Source organism: Physeter macrocephalus, unplaced genomic scaffold (assembly GCF_002837175.3).
Source record: "Physeter macrocephalus isolate SW-GA unplaced genomic scaffold, ASM283717v5 random_32, whole genome shotgun sequence".
NCBI classification, from domain to species: Eukaryota; Metazoa; Chordata; class Mammalia; order Artiodactyla; family Physeteridae; genus Physeter; species Physeter macrocephalus.
The window spans coordinates 148,615-164,651 of NW_021145318.1; the positions used below are offsets into that span (position 1 = coordinate 148,615).

General features: G+C 54.2%; 1 protein-coding gene across 1 annotated transcript; it reads right to left on the reverse strand.

Annotated features, from left to right (window-relative positions):
- Positions 1-798: 798 nt before the first annotated feature.
- On the reverse strand, positions 799-12,611 carry RHBG (Rh family B glycoprotein). The gene is made up of 10 exons (XM_055082180.1): positions 12,384-12,611; positions 7,152-7,338; positions 6,274-6,475; positions 6,004-6,151; positions 4,123-4,289; positions 3,681-3,818; positions 3,462-3,595; positions 2,776-2,897; positions 1,400-1,473; positions 799-1,201 (listed from the first exon to the last, which is right to left on the reverse strand). The coding sequence occupies exons 1-10, from the start codon at positions 12,568-12,570 to the stop codon at positions 1,133-1,135; spliced, it is 1,428 nt and encodes a 475-aa protein (XP_054938155.1). The 5' UTR covers positions 12,571-12,611; the 3' UTR covers positions 799-1,132.
- Positions 12,612-16,037: the final 3,426 nt, after the last annotated feature.

Genomic DNA, 16,037 nt, shown 5'->3' on the forward strand with positions numbered 1-16,037 from the left:
CAGGAGAGGGCAGAGGGGGGTCCCAGTACTTCAGGGTTGGGAAAGGAGCTCTGGTCCACTGGGAGGATGGATTCTCTGTTGAATGAGAGATCTGGAATGACATGTGGTAGTGACTGGGAGCTCAAAAAAGTCTTGTGGCATGAATAGTGAGGACCAGAGCTGAAGCAGACAGGGATGCCGCTAGGCTGTAGGAAGGACTTCCGATTCTTGGTAGAGGATGGAGGGACAAGAAAGGCCACATCTTCCTCCGCTGGGTCTGGAGCACCCTCTGGTGGTCAGATGGCTTCAGGCTGACAGAAGCCCCATTCTCTGCAGCAACTCATTTGCCCTTCCTAGTCCCCACTCCTCAGACTCGTGACAGGGACATAAGTTGGTGCCTGGGGGCTGGCTGCTTCCAGCTTCTGAGGAGTTAGTGGCAAAGAACTCCTTATGCCCCTCTTAGTCCCAGCAGGGGCCCTTTTCCTACTCTGTTCAGAGGCCACCCAAGTTGAGGGTCAGAGTGGCAGCCATTCTGGAATAGGAAGAGCTCTCCAGCAGCCTGAGCTGTCCTATAACAAACACAGACTTGCTGGAGGAGAACGAGCTCCCTGTCTCTGGAGGCAGGTAAGCCCAGTCTGGGCATCCACCTAGCACAACACGGCATCCTAGGAGGAGTTCCATGGACCCAGGGAGGCAGGGTATTGTCACCACTAAGGTCCTTTCTCACCCGAGGTTCCAACATTGTTAGATGGTAGGAGGAGCCCCCCACATTCCCAGTGCACAAAAAAAGAAGTGACAGTCCTCGGTGACCGTGGTATTTATCACCCTCAGAGAGCCAGGCCCTGGCTCAGGCTTCACTGTAACAGAGTGATGCTGGTCCAGTGCATCAGCAGTCACTTGGGTGCCTCATTTGCAGGGCGTGGGGCGGTGGGGTGGGGCTGTGTGAGGTTCTCCCCTCACCACACTAGTTACAGCCCCACCCCCTACTAGTTACAGCCCCTCCCCCAATGCTGCCTATGGTAAGGAGGCTCCTTCCAGCTCCTGTCTTCTTTCTTGCAGCAGAAGTGATGGGAACTAGAAAAGAAAAGCTTCCCAACGGTAGCCAGCCATCATCTTCTAAAAGGAGAGCGTCCTTTCAAGGCCTGGAAGCAAGTTAGGCCTGAGTCTCCGGTTCCTCTGCCCTCAGAGGTCCCTGGGCTAAATCCTCATGCTCTCCAGGCACCTGGAGGGCAAGGATGGAGGAGCAGGTGAAGGGGCAGCTCCAGGGGGCTGGAGGCCACAGCTCAGGGGGGGACCCCAGAGGAGAAGGAGCAAACTAGGAAGGAAAGAGGCGGGTTGGATCAGGGGAGGTGCAGCAGGGAAGGGAAGGTTGGAGGCTGAGAGAGCCCTATGGGCCTGAGGGGCTGCAGCCACATCTCACCTCCCAGTAAATCTGGTCCTCGTAGCACTGGGAGTCTGGTGGGGAGTCCAAGAAGGGCAGCCTCAGCAGGAGCCCTGGTGGCAGTAGGGGATCATGTGTGAGGCTTTTTGCCACCCCCATGGGGGAGACTGCCACTCAATACCACCGGGCACAGAGGAGCCAGGAGGCATGAGGTCAACGTGATGCCTGGCACAGGCAAATCACAGCGGTATTTATCGAGCACCAACTTTTGCTAGGCCCTGTGCAAAGTGCTTGACAAGATTGCCCTCCTTAAGCAACCACAGCAACCCTGCAAGGTGAATATGATCCCTCTGTTACAGAGAAGGGGGCCAAGGCTTAAAGAAGTTAAATAACTTATTCAAGTTGGCACAGTTGGGAACGGACCAAATAGTGAGTCTGTCATGAACCACAGCTCATAAGCCTTCTGTGGCCGCCCATCCAGGAGGGGTGCAGAAAGTGTTTATTGAGTAAGTAAGTAATTAAATGAATGAATGAGCTGAACCTTGTTTGAGAATGAAAATTTCAGGGTGGGAGCAGGAGGGTGGGGATACTCAATCAGACGTTTTATTCTGAAGGCCAACAGGACTAAGGCCAGATATCAGGAAGGACTGCCGGCCCCGGCGTCAGTGGGCAGGCTGCCTCTGTGGAAGGTTTTTGTGCTCCAGTCTAGTGATGAGACAGGCAGGCCTCTTCCCTCCCTGACCCTGCCCCACACGCCTCAGGGCCTCAGCCTGAGGTTGGGCTGCCCTCTAGTGGGTAGAGGGAGCAGCACAGGGAAAGCCACAGAGGAGAGGGATCTGCCAGCCCCTGGCAGGCTTCTCACCTTCCCTTGGCACCGGAAGGGAGCAAGTACCCACTTGGTCCTACTTATCTGGAGGAAGTTACCCCTTAGATGTACAACCCCACCTTGCACCTGGCACAAAGTAGGTGCTCAACAGATACCTGTGAGGAAATGAATGGCAGGGGGATGGGATGCAATGGCCCTTCCTCCAGAGAAACCCCCTCCTCTGTCTTCTGCCCTCCCTGGAGCTCCTGCCAACGCCCCTCCCCCCCCCGCCTCCCCGCCTCCCCCCCCCCCCCCACCAGCCAAGGTCACTCACCTCCAAGGCTCCCACCCACAGAGGCAAATATCAGTGTGACAAACAGTCCGAAGAGCTGGTGCATGGCCTGAGACTTCGCGCTGCGCTGGCCCTTGGCTAGGAGCGGAAACACGCTCTCTAGGCTGCAGGGAGGGGAGAGTGTGGGGAGACAGGGATGGAGCACGGAGCCAGGGCTGGTCAGTGCATCCCTGCACTGCATGGCTTCCTGCAGCGGCCACCTCCCCCCCCCCGCCTCCCCGCCTCCCCCCCCCACCACCACCAGCCAAGGTCACTCACCTCCAAGGCTCCCACCCACAGAGGCAAATATCAGTGTGACAAACAGTCCGAAGAGCTGGTGCATGGCCTGAGACTTCGCGCTGCGCTGGCCCTTGGCTAGGAGCGGAAACACGCTCTCTAGGCTGCAGGGAGGGGAGAGTGTGGGGAGACAGGGATGGAGCACGGAGCCAGGGCTGGTCAGTGCATCCCTGCACTGCATGGCTTCCTGCAGCGGCCAAAAGGGCCTCAAGGGAGCTGCCACGCTGAGTCACCTCCGGGCCTTTGCTCCAGTCAGGCCCATAGCCTGGAACACCCTCCCACCCTCCGTGTGCCAGCAACACCCTCACACCTTTCAAGGCTCACTTTGAGGGTCACTTTTGCCTGCCCTCTCTTCTGAGCCCTGATGTGCAAAAATCTATCCTAAGGGTCAGTATCTCTTACCTGACCCTTTAGTAATAACACTATTGAAATCATTTGTTCAATGACCTTCTGTTGCACTTGAGTGAGGACCAAGAAGGCAGTCCCCAGTCTTGCTCGCTCCACTTTCTTCAGCTCCCAGGAGGTAGAGGAATGAATGAATGAATGAATGAAAGAAAATAGACAGCTTTTTTTTGTTGGTCCACAATAGGAGGAAGAGAGTGAGGGACTTAGTTCCAGGGGGATAACGATTCCACTGGGGATGGGGGACGAGGGTGGGGAGAACTCACCCATCTCCATAAGCTTCATGGGTGGCCAGTCCAGCCACAAGGACCCCCAAGAGCGCTCCCAGGACCCCAGGCATCCCATGGAGGTTGTGGACACCGCATGTGTCTTGGACTTTGAATTTTGACTCAAGGATGGGCTGGAGAACAGGACACCAATAATGAGTCTCATGTGCCCCCCGAAGACCCCCCCTGTTCTGCCCAGGGCCCAAGAGGCATCTGTACCGTGAAGAACTTGTACCCCAGTGTGGAGACGGTCCCAGCCAGGAAGCCAGCTGCCAGAGCCCCAAAGGGTGTCAGCATCATTTCAGCCGATGTCCCCACCACCACCCCTCCGGCCAGTGCGGCATTCTGGATGTGGACCTAAGGGAGCACAGAAGAACAAGGCATTGGAGGCCCTTTCAGATCGTCACACCCACACCCAACCCAACCCCGCCCACCACAGTGGCACCTACTGCTTCTGAAGTCCCCCCACCATCTAACCCTCTACCTCTCCTGCTAGCCTGTCATCACCTCATGCTCTGACCCAACGCCTCCAGTGCAGATGGAGTCCCCTGTGCCTGTGCCCTTACCTGTTCCCCTGGAGAATCATCCTTGCAGGGTCTCCGATCTCTCCCCCGCCTCCCGGTCCATCCCTCGGCCTCTCCCAAGCCTCTCCCCCATATACCATGTCCAGCCGCCCATCCCTCCCGACAAGGGCTGACAAGGCGAAGGTGCTGAGGGTGCTGGCAGTCAAGGAGTAGTACGTGTTGAGAGCTGTCCGATGCTGCCCATCCCCCAGCATAGTGGGTGCAGAGTTGAAACTAGGCCAGAAGATCCATAGGAAGATGGTCCCTAAATGGTGGGCAGGCAGGCAGAATGAGAGGAAGGAGGTGACTCCCCCACAAGGTAAAAGCTGTGTAACTGCACTCAAGTCACCTACTCTCAGCAGCCTCAGTTTTCTCATCTGTAAAGTGGGGATAGTGATACCTACTTTATAAAGTGAGGACTAAATGAGGTGATACATACCAAGTGCATAGCGCATGGCCTAGCCAGTACTAAATGTTCAACAAATGGTAGCTATCGCAGGGTACTGGCACAAAAGGGAGATACTCGATTGAAAACCACAGGGGGCTGAGATTTTTTAAGTATCAGAAAAGGAAAGAAAAAAAGGCAAAGGGCAAAAAAAAAAAAAAAAAAAAAAAAAAAAAAAAGGCAAAGGGTACCACATGTCAGGCACTAATCTGGTACTTGATATACATAAGAGGAAAATCATTTGTTTTATAACCTCAACTGCCCCCTGGAGAGGGTGGGCCTGCCATGAGCACCGATGGGCTGGGCCTGCGCATCTGGGGTAAGGACTGGGAGCTCCATATGCCCTGCCTGCGGTTCCCAGGTCAGTCCTGGAGGGAGAGGGGGAGGGGCCAAGGGCAGGTCCCCAGGGGAGAAGGGGAGCTGGGGACCCCGTAGGGTAGGGTCAGCAAAGCAAAGAGGCTTGAGAGACTGCCCCTTAGTCCTGAGTGGTCCTTGGGTTGCGATGTAACTTCTGCACCTCCACAGTCTGATTAAAATCTACCACACATACACATGCGTCTTCTGAGAAGAGTTTTGGGAGGAATCAAGGAAGAAGCCAGTTTTCCTGTCTGAAAGAAGCTGGGAGGCAGAGGAGATCTGAGAATGTAAGCCTTGAAGGAAAGCACAGACATCTTGGGGAAGTCTTTGGACTTCAAGCTAAACTTATCTGGGTCTCAAAGGGCAAGGAGGCCTCAGCTGACCTAGGGTTCCACATGCTCTATTTCACAACAAACACAGAGGTGAGCAAGAAATACAAAACCCGTCTCTTTTTAATGTAAGAATGGGCACTTCTGTCACTACTCAAACTACCTTCAAAAACATAAAACACGGATTTCCTTTCCTGACTCATTAGTGAACAAAGAGAGAGAAGCAGAGGCCAAGGCAGAGGTATATGGGCTTAGGAGAAACAGGTGGTGATGATGGGGCTTGCAGGTCAGACCCTACTGCTTGCCGGCATGACCTACGACCTCTCCTTCTCCCCCCTTGAGAGTGCAGGGGCTTCCAGGAAATCTCCTGAGAGGACGTGACCTCAGGAGGGGGGACGCAGCCTCAGGGACAAAAGCCTGGAGGTTAGAGATGGGGAGAAGCTGAGTCTGGCTGGAGGGGGGGGGCGGGGAGAGTGAGTGGGGAGAGGGGAAGAGGGGGAGGAGCGGCCAATATCCTGCAGGGATGGGTGTGCCAGGCTGAGGAGTCTGGTTTCTAACTGTCGGTAGTGGGGACCCTGGAGGCCTTTAACAGAGATTGGTGCCATCAGACTTCGATTGAGCAAGGCCCCTAGGATGGATCTCAGGGCATGTGCATACCCCAGTGCTGAGTTCTAAGAACCTGTCATAAAACTACTGAGAATGGTGAGCACGGATTCCCAGGGCTCTGGTGGAAGAATCTGAGTTGGAAGGGAGTTCCCAGCCAGAACCCCAAGGATTCTAGGTGGCACCCCAAGACCAGACCTGGAGATGAACCGGCCCCGTACCCACCACACCTCAGCAGGCCTCACCAATCATGGCAAAGAGGTCCGAATGGTAGACGGAGCCCCGGCGATGCTTGCTCTTCTCCAGCTGGGGCCTATAGAGGACCCTGGAGAGGACCAGCCCGAAGTAGGCACCAAAAGCGTGAATAGTCATGGAACCTCCTGCATCCTTCACCTGGGGAGGTGGAGCTGAGGTGGAGGGGCAGCTCCTTGCCCCTACCCCTACCCCATGCCCTCCCTGCTCAGGGCCTGGCCCTGGCCACCCCCTCTCCTCACGCCATCCCCATCCAGACTCACCCCGAGGAGACTAAGGAGCACAAACTCGTTGAGGCCAAATAGCACCACCTCCAGCAGGGCCATGAGCAGCAGCTGAGCCGGCCCAGTCTTGCCCAGTATGGCACCAAAGGAGATAAGCACAGCTCCAGCACAGAAGTCAGCATTGATCATGCTGGGGGATTGGGATGGGGAGGGTGAGAGGGGGCTGGAAGCGAGGGCATCCCTGGGGCGTGGGGGGAGGGGAGGAGGCAATGAGCCTACCCATCTAAGCTCTTCCCTGGTAGGCAGGAAGGTATCACCTCGCCTTTTTTGGGGATGCGGAAAGAGAGTCTCAGGGAGGTTCTGGGCCTTAGCAAACAAAGCCCACAACAGGTGGAAGAACCAGATCTTGAATCAAGAGCTCCTCTGGGGGGCTGCCCTGGTGGCGCAGTGGTTGAGAGTCCGCCTGCCGATGCAGGGGACGCGGGTTCGTGCCCCGGTCCGGGAGGATCCCACATGCCGCGGAGCGGCTGGGCCCGTGAGCCGTGGCCGCTGAGCCTGTGCGTCTGGAGCCTGTGCTCCGCAGCGGGAGAGGCCACAACAGTGAGAGGCCCGCGTACCGCAAAACAAAAACAAACAAACAAAAAAGAGCTCCTCTGAACCCTGCCCTTTTCCATGACACTATCTATCCTCCCAACATCTCTTGGGTAATAAGGGGCCTAAAGAAATGGGGAGGTGGGGCTCGAGGTTGGGAGAAGAAATCAGGCAATAGAATATGCAGGGCACCTAAAAGAAATCAACTGATGGGTCAAAAAGCTGGATCAGGGAGCAGACTTGAAGGACTGGGTTTGAGCTGGGTCCCCTGGACAGGGGCCTCCCTGGTAGACCTGAGGGGAGCCAGGGTGGCCACCACTGCCCACCTCTCTATGCCTACATGGATGTGGCCACCGTGGAAGGAGTGGAAGAACCCCTGGACGAGTGTGGACCACTGCAGGGCAAAGGCGGCCAAGAGGAAGGTGAAGCCCACGCTGCTGAAGCCGTAGCGCTGCAGGAAGACCATGAGGAAGCCGAAGCCCACGAAGATCATGGTGTGCACATCTTGGAAGCCTGCAGGGGTGGGTGGGTGGGGGGCATTCAGGGCTGCTCAGGCTGCCACCCATCCACCAATCAGCCATCCTGCCAGCGCCCCCAGCTCTCACCAGCCAGGGCAGCCCTGAGGCTGGAGCCGAGCCTATAAAACTCCCTGGGCATGGCCGGCCTCCCAGCCCAGGTCCCCCATACAGAGATGGCCAGCTTGGAGAAGTGGGACCCAGACCATCCCTGCTGTCGCCAGGTCAGAGCAAGAGAGTAGAGCCTTCCGCTCTCTTCTCTGGCCCATTCATTTGCCCTATCCCTGGGTTGCTTAAAACCAGTGAAAAGTCCAACCTTTCCTGTGTTCTTTCCTGGCGCAGTCCCTGCCCTCTGTGCTGGAAATTCTCTTCCCCTTCCAGCTTTTCTTCAATTTTCCCTTTCTGTCGGAAGTCCTTCTTGATGTCTACCCTCCATTCCTCATACTTCAGAATCTATACCTCTCCATTTTCAGGATTTTAAATTTTATAAATTAATTTACAAAAATAACTTTAAATTGTTAACAGAGATTATCTCAGGGAAAAGAAATTGAAGGGAGGGGGCAGGGCTGCTGAGCTGTATGACTCTGTTGCAAATAATGCCCCCTGGAGGTATGCAATATGGCCACTCTGGGAAGGAGGATTTTACCCTATAGTTTGTTTCTTTCTATATTTCGAATGTTTTAATTTTATAGATGAATCACTTGAATTTTTTTAAGTGTCAGTGGGGTTTCTGGGCAGGGAGATTTGGGGTCTTTTCTGTTTGCTTTCTATTCTGTGTAAAAAAATCTAAAATAATAAACAGTAATAGTGAAAATGAGATAAATACAACAATTTGCTTTTGTATTAGTTTGTTCTGTACCCCTCCCCCCATCTACTTGTAAATAGGGTTTGAAACACAACCTAGTATGATGTTCAGCCAGTGCATCTAGTCCTGTTTCCTTTGTCTTGGGTCTATGTATCCATAATGCTGTGCTATCTTTGGCTTTAATTGAGAAATACTAGAGAAACACTTGAGTGCATTATTGCATTTGTTGTAAATAACTTAGTGAGAAACAGGGTCAACCATGACCATAAACTCTCCTTTCATAGCTCCATGTGAGAAATTTCTCCTGGAACTTAGTACTAGGAAATGTCATTTCCCCTGAGGAACCAGGAACCGGTTTGCTTTCCCTCATTCATGTGATAGATGTTTACTAAGCAGTCATGCATCAGGCTCTGAGAATGTAGAGCTGTCGGTGGAGGACAGCCATCAGAGGATCAAAGAATCACATATGTGAGGCTTCCTTGATTCTGATGAGAACACATAACTGACCATATTACCCCTTTTTCCTGGCTGCCTGGAAGCTCAGAGCTACACTGGAATTTCAACTATAACAACCGTAGGCCTTCACAGTGTTCATTATTTGTGTACTGCTTCTATACTTTTCTTTTCTTAGTCACACGTTTTTGTTGTAAATGACCTCGTCTCTTGTAGAAAGAGGCCGATCACAAAGAAAGAAAATCACAATCACCTTTTTTGTTTAAAGGTGAAGCACCAACAAGCCAAAAATTTATTACTGAACTTTAGAATGTAATCAATAACTTTGAGAGAAGCAAATTTTTCTGCGTGTGTGTGTGTGTGTGCGTGTGTGTGTGTGTGTGCGTGTGTGTGTGTGTGCTGTGTATGGGCTGATAGGAAATGAGTTTACAAGCCCTTGGCAGAGGGTTGGGTGCATGTTGGAACTGGAGGTCTACAGCTCAGCTGCCAGCCCCAGTGGCCAAGGGGGTGAGGGTCTGGAGGTCCACTGGCCTCACTAAATGTCCCCACCACTGTGCCACTTTTCCAGCCCTTCTCACTCCCCAAATCACCCAGATCTCTCTTCCCTCTCAGATCTTAAAACCCAACAGAAAAGGAGAGGTATCTTTTAGAACTCAGCCCGAAGCCTAAGTTCTTTTAGCCTCATGGCCTGACTTGTTTTCTCCTTGTGCAAACAGTAAAGGGGGTGCCATGTCTGTTCTTTTGCCCAAGGATAGCAAAACAACAAAGGGGGCTGGGTCATGCCCATTTCATGCCGAAACCGCTCCAGAACTTGTCTTAAATGGCAATAATATTTACATCTCCCACCCCGGGTTTGTTTGGAATCAAAACTCAATCCCTTGGCCTTTCACCTAGAGTCTAAACATCAAGAAATCTCCTTTACTCATTCCACTCTGTGGAACATTCCACACGGACATTCTCCATGGACTGTGGTGGGTAAGGGGCTATTCCAGCTGGAGGCGGGGGGATAGATGAGATGACCCCTCAACATTCCCTTCAGGGGATCCCTGGGTTGGGCAGGATGGAGCCTGTTTTCCATCACATCCCCACCCCCACCAAACCCATGCACCTTTGGTTGGAGAGAAGATAAAAGCCCTCTAGGGCCACCTATCACCCTCCCTCCTTCCCTTACTTCCCCTCCCCAACCGCACCAGATGACTCCTGAACAAGGTCAGACTGTGGGACAAGGGGACAGTTAAAGCTGGGGCTTTAGCATCTAACAGAGCTGGATTTAAATTCCAGCACCTCCCCCCTCCACTTCTCACCGTGTGACCTTGGACAAGCCACTTAACCTCTCTAAGCTTCAGTTTCCTCATCTGTAAAGTGGGGATATAAAATGTGAGAAGCAGAAAAAAGGGAGTGGTAAGCTGGGGAGGCCATCTCCCCCCACCACTCTACCCCCACGTGCCTTTAAGAGGGCAGATAGAGCTGTATTCTCCTAGAAAAGTCACCAACCACTCTGGTCCCAGTCACTTCTCCCTGCCCCCACCTCAAGAAAATCCTGATTCCATTTGTCCTAAATCCCTCTCCCTGCAAGTCAGGTCTCAGAGATACATAAAAAAGAACCTGTCCATATTTTTTCTTAGAACCTTTCTCATCTTTGCTTCTGTGTCCCCTGTATGCCTAGTCTTTTTCCCTAGTCTTTTCCCTTCTTTCTTTTTTTTTTTTATTGGAGTATAGTTGCCTTACATGTTGTGTTAGTTTTCCCCCTCTTTCTTATTTTCCATTACTTGCCTCATAGGATAAGAAGTTTGTAATGTGGGGGAAAGTCTGCAGATGGGGAGTCAAGAGACCCAGTTCTAGGCTGGCTAACTTGCTGTGTGATCTTGGGCTGTCACATGAGCTCTCTGGCTCTCTCTCCACATCTGAGAGGAGTGGACCAGATGATGAGCCCTAAAGGCCCTTCCTACAGAGATAACAGACAGATTCTCAGAGCAGCCCATGCACTTGGCATTGGCTAGTCCCACAGCTAAACAACAGCGGCAAAACTCTCTTTCATCTCCCAAATCAAAGGGCAGTGGCCACACCACCCTCTGGCCCTGACCACTTCTCCCGGACACAGGGATAGGTGAAGACTTGGCTCATCAAAGCCCCAGGCTCCAGGGACCTCACACCTCCCTCCTCCCCAACCCATCCCTGCACCAGGGTCCCAAGTCCACAGGGATAGAAACCTAGTGCAGAAAAAGAGGTAGGATTCCCACTGCTATTCCTCTTATTGCAATCCAGGGACAGAAAACTGTGCATCCAGGAGAGCCTACCATTGTAGCAGAGGGATGAGAGGGTGGGGGTTTCAGGGAGGACTGTGAAGCAAGCAGGGCTTGGAGGCCTTGAGTGAGGCCCATGGGAGAAGCAAATGGGGGTTCATGGCAGGCAGCCAGGTCAGACCCTAGAACAAGAGCTTACTTCTCTCAGCCCGTGGACTGTCCCTGCCCAACTCCCCATCTCTGTGGACAAATGTATGACCCCAAGAGTCTGTCATCCCAGCTCTGTGGCTCTGGCTTTGATTCCAGCATCCATGGCTCACCTCATGCAGCCAGAATTGGGGTGAAATGTGGGGAGGGAGGAGCTGTAGCCCTCCCTCTGCCTAGGATGGCCGGTATTCTGGCACTTTATGCCCAGGTCCGAGCCTCCACCTCACCCTCTCTATCCTCAGCATTGTGAGCTTCACTTTGTTGGGGTTGGGGCTGGGAGAGGGTCAGGTGGGGACAAACTGACAGCAGCTCTGCATACAGAAAGTAGGGTAGTGACAGCCTGGGATTTTTATAGGAGACTCACATTCTGGGCCTCGTTTGAATGTATATCCTTCAAACAGAGGCATCTTTCTCCCCATTGCTCAGATGGGGAAAACTGAGGCTTAGAGACCTGGTCACACATTTGTGACGAAGTCTGGGAGATCTGGTCCCAGCTGCCCAGGGCCTGAGTCACAAGGTTGGGTCCCCAATCTTGAGGGAGAGGCTCTGTCCACAACAGGGGGCAGGGGCTTAACCTTCCCCTTCCTGGGCCTTGTCAGCAGGCAGGTGAGCTGTGGTGCTAGGAGCTGAGGATGGCTGAGTCCTAGTTCCAGCTCTCTCACTCACATGGTAGGTGATCATGAACAAATCACAACCCCTTTGATCCTCAGCTTCCTCCTGGGTGAAATGGGCTAATGACCCTGCCTTGCCTCCTTCGCAGGGCTGGGGGGCTGCTACTCTGTGATTGGCTGGTGGATAGTTACATCATTTTCTCTCTGGCTCTGGAAGGACCAGCTTTGGGGGACTGGGGAAGAAATGACTCAGTCCACTAGTCTTGGCTGCCTTCACAGCTAATACCATCACTGCCTCCTGCGCCCCACTCCCTACCTCCCCTGCCCAGAGGATTTTTTTCTCTGTGGTCAGGGTGGAGGCCCCAGGAAAGGCAAAGTCTCTGAACAGCCCAGCAAAGCCCAACTAGGCCAGCAAGAGAGTAGGTAAAGCTGGGGCTTCAGATCTGGGTTCAAATCCCAGCTCCCTCAATTCTGACAGCAAGACCCTGAACCAGCCACCTTACCTCTCTGAGCCTCAGTTTCCCCATCTTTGCCTACTTCATAGACTAAAGGAGAAAAGATGCATGTGCCGTCCTCAGCATAATACCTGGAACGTGGCAGACGCTAGTGAAAGGGTGTTATTATAAATCTGGGGCACCTTAGATCTGGGCATCCAAGTACTCCCTCCCAAGACATCGGGGGAGCTTAGGGCCTTAGCTGCCCCCGCGCCCTCACCCGCACTCACTTGGGTAGCGAAAGTAAAATTCATTGTCCGCGTTACTGTGGTTGTGCCAGTGCCAGAGGGCAGCGTCGGTTTCATGGTTGTAGCGGACAAAAACCGCAAAGAGGATGGCGGTGGCGCCCTGGAGGAGGAGGCACAGCAGGGGCAGCTGCAGTCGCTGGCCCGCGGTGCGGCGGGGAGACCCGGCCATGGGATAGAGGCTGCGAGTCTCCGGCTCCGGCTAGGGCTCCTGGCGCGCGGCCCTGGGAGACACTCACCGGGCGGGCCGGGCAGGTTTCACTCGAGCCAGGCCCCGCCCACCGGAGCCAGGCCCCGCCCACAAGGAGGCTTACCTGCACGCAGTTCCTGGCTCCAGCCCGGGGGGCGGGGAAGGGTGGGTGGTGTCCCAGGCCTGAGGTGGGGCAAGGGGTGGGAGGCGATGGGGCGTTCGTACCCCCAGGTCCTCTTTCCTTTGGGCCAGCTGACACTGGCGCCGTTCCGGTTGGGACAGGTCCTTGGAAATGACCCTGGAAAGGCGCCCTATGTTCTGCCTGCTGGGGCGCAGCTGCGGGACTGCAGAGGGCGGGGGGGGGGCGGGGAGGAAGAAGGGAGGGCACCCGCCCCCTCAAACATGCTGTTAGAGAGTGTTTCCCAAAGAATAAGCGGCCTTATTAATAGGCTCAGACTTCCCTGACCGAGCCCCTCCCGGGTTAATACAAGAGAGAGGAGAGGGATTACTCAATCTTTTGCCCAACTGAAAAGGCGATGGAGAACGGAGATAAAGAAGAGCCGGCTCTCTAGGCATTGATGATTAACTTGGCCGGGGAGGTCTGAGCCTCAACAGTTGAGTTCCTTACCACACTCCCAAGCCTCAGCCTCCTCACCCGTCTGCATCCCACCACAAGTGGGATGCAGGTCAGAAGGCTGGACCTGAGAGCAGGCTGGGCAGGGGCCAACTGACACTTGGGTTCCCTGCACATCCAGTGTGGATATGAGAGGGTCTGGGCTGCCCCAGCAGCTGGAAAGAAGGGAAGCTAGATGGCAGGAGGGTCTTCTCAGTTAAGAGTTAAGAGACCCTTGTTACACAAGCAAGATTTGCATCCACTGGGGTCCTGGTAGAAAGACAGCGAGGAGGCAGATGTTAATTGAGCACTTACTGTGAACCAGGCTTCAGAGATGAACCAGATGACCCCTCCCTCCAGGAGCCACTGTCCAGTTGGGAGAGAGACACTTAGAAGAGAACTGAATTACCACTGGGGTAAATGTGTGACCCTGGGAATCACAGAGGCTCTGGGGGCCTAGAGGAGAGGCTGCAGAACCCACAGGAGTGGGGATGAGGGAGGGGACAAAGATGGAGAATTGCTTCCTGGGAGGTGGTGTCTGCAGGCAGCCTGGAAGGACAACCTAGAAACTGAGTAAGTGAAGAAAGAAAGAAGAGGAGATGTTTCAAGAAGGGGACCCACATAAGCAGAAACCGTGTGCACGTTCAGGGTGCTCAGGAACTGAGGCCAGGTGTGGGTACCAACAGGCGGAGGTACGTGGCCTCTACCCAGTGGGTGCCAGGCCGCTGGAGACCTCTAAACAGATGGAGGACCCTCACATTATTGGTTCTGACACCCAGAGGCCACAAGGGGCTTCAAAGAAGAAAACGTGAAGGTCAGTGGGGCTGGTGGTGGGGAAGGCCCTCTGTCTACACAGCCCGTAGCCTAGCCCCAGCTGTCTGAGGGGGTTGTTGTGTGGGAGGGACTTGTGGGTACTTGCAAAGATGTCTCAGACCCCGGCCTGAAGGAAGAGCTGCCATTCTCAGGGGATGTGGCCTAGGCCCATAGGGACCAGCCACTGCCCAGAACTGATGCAGGGTAGGGCTCCTCCTAGGAATGGGGGTTACCCCTTCTCAGGAATTGGAAGGGACAGGAGTGACAGGAGTCCCTGACCCTCCTCCTTGCTTCCCCTTCTGCCCTCTCCCCAGTTCACCTCCTCCCTACCTCCCCTCAGGGGCCTGAGCCTCTGGCCCAGCATGGGCTCTGGGGCACAGTTGGATTCTAGGTGCCCAGCCAGGCAGACTTGTTAGGGTGGTAGCTGCCTCTGATAGCACTGCTCTACCAGGCTGAGCTGCCTCTCTGGCCTTCGGTGGCCCCTGGCCCCGAGAGTCTCTCTCACTTCTTGGTCAGCAGGATGGCTGTTTTCTAGCTCCTCTGCAGGTGGTGGGGCAGGGGGAGGAGGTGGGGGAGGAGAAGATGTCTGGTCAGCAGCCTTTGGATAATGATTCTCAGATAATTCAGCATCTGGGGTATCCTCCCAGGTCCAGCCTTCTGCCCCAAAGGTTCAGCCTGCTTCCTGAGCCCTGTTTGGGAGCGGGGGTTACCCTGGGTTGCACAGGCAGGGACTGGACAGGCCCTTAAGGGGAAGAGTCTTCAAAAGCAGCAGAACGCGAGAGAGAAAGGAGGAGTGAGCTGGGCCTTCCCAGCATCTTCTGGGAGCCTCCACCCTGATGCCAGCCTCCTCCATCTCTATTCACCTGTTGTCTCTCTTAGTCTCTCTGAATTCCTCTGAATCTTTGATTTTCCCTCTCTGTTGCTCATTCATTCATTCAACGAATATTCACTTAGTGTCAACCCTAAGCCAGGTCCTGGGGCTGTGACCTGAGGTTCTAGTCACACGTGTAATATGGTTGGGTCCTGGATGCCTCCAGACCTGGCAGGTGTCAACCCTTTATTTGTTGGATTGTGGGAGGTCTAGAGGGAGCCCCCTGGAAGGGCCAGGATAGCTGGGCCAACCTCTTGAGGGCATACTTGGAGACCTTTGGGGAACTGCTAAATACCATCTTTATAGGAGGATCTTGGTATTTTAACAACTAGGGTACCATCTGGTACCACCCCTGGTCCAGCAGAGAGCAAGACCCTGATAGTCCTCCCCTTTTGAGGGTCCCCCTGGCCCACCGCCCCTTCTGAGGGCTCTCCTGGCAGGCCTACACCTGTGAGGGCTCCCCTGGCCCACCACCCACTATGGAGAATCTCAGTCCATGGTTTTCCTTTGGATTGCCAAGTGCTGCCAGGGCCCCTGGCCCTTCCTCCTGCCTTCTCTGGCCCTGAAAACTCTGATGGAATGGGGGGGCTTCACCTCTCACCCCTTCCTCCACCCCGACCTCCTCTCAGGGCCCAAACTCTGTCACCAGCTCCCATCCTGCCTGGCCTGGGGTCTGCCCAATCTTTGACCTTCCATCTCCAGTTTCCAGCTGTGACCAGCTGGGCACTTGAGGGTGGCCAAGGGGAACTGGTGTCTGCTGCTTGCCCTGGCCCAGCCTGGCCAGGCTGTCCACGGGGACCAGGGTTTGGGTTACTGAGTAACTCGGGGTTGCTTGGAGCTGTTCTCTACTGGGGTCACCTCCTCCCTACTCCCTGCTCTCTTGGCTCAGGAATCCCCAAAGCCAACTGAGTCCTTTTGCTCCATCGAGCTATCCCCAGTGTTTATGGGGAACAAACGAGAAAAGTAGCAAAGCACCAGAATCAGTAAGACACTTGTTTGTTCATTCCTTCATTCATTCAATACATCTTTGCTGTATGACCTCAGCAAATTGTTGAGCTCTCTTTGAGTCTCAGTTTCCTTATCTATAGGAGTAATAATATTCCCTTTGTGGAAGTGTTATGAAGATTACAAATAATTGATGTAGAGCGTTGG

What these genes read in the sequence shown, in the direction of transcription:
- RHBG (XM_055082180.1), bottom strand. Translation starts at nt 12,570, where the DNA reads ATGGCCGGGTCTCCCCGCCGCACCGCGGGCCAGCGACTGCAGCTGCCC. An exon ending in ATCCATGTAGGCATAGAGAG is followed by an intron (nt 6,476 to 7,151) that starts GTGGGCAGTGGT and finishes CCCACGCCCCAG; the next exon opens with GGATGCCCTCGCTTCCAGCC. An exon ending in GGACCTCTTTGCCATGATTG is followed by an intron (nt 4,290 to 6,003) that starts GTGAGGCCTGCT and finishes CCCACCATTTAG; the next exon opens with GGACCATCTTCCTATGGATC.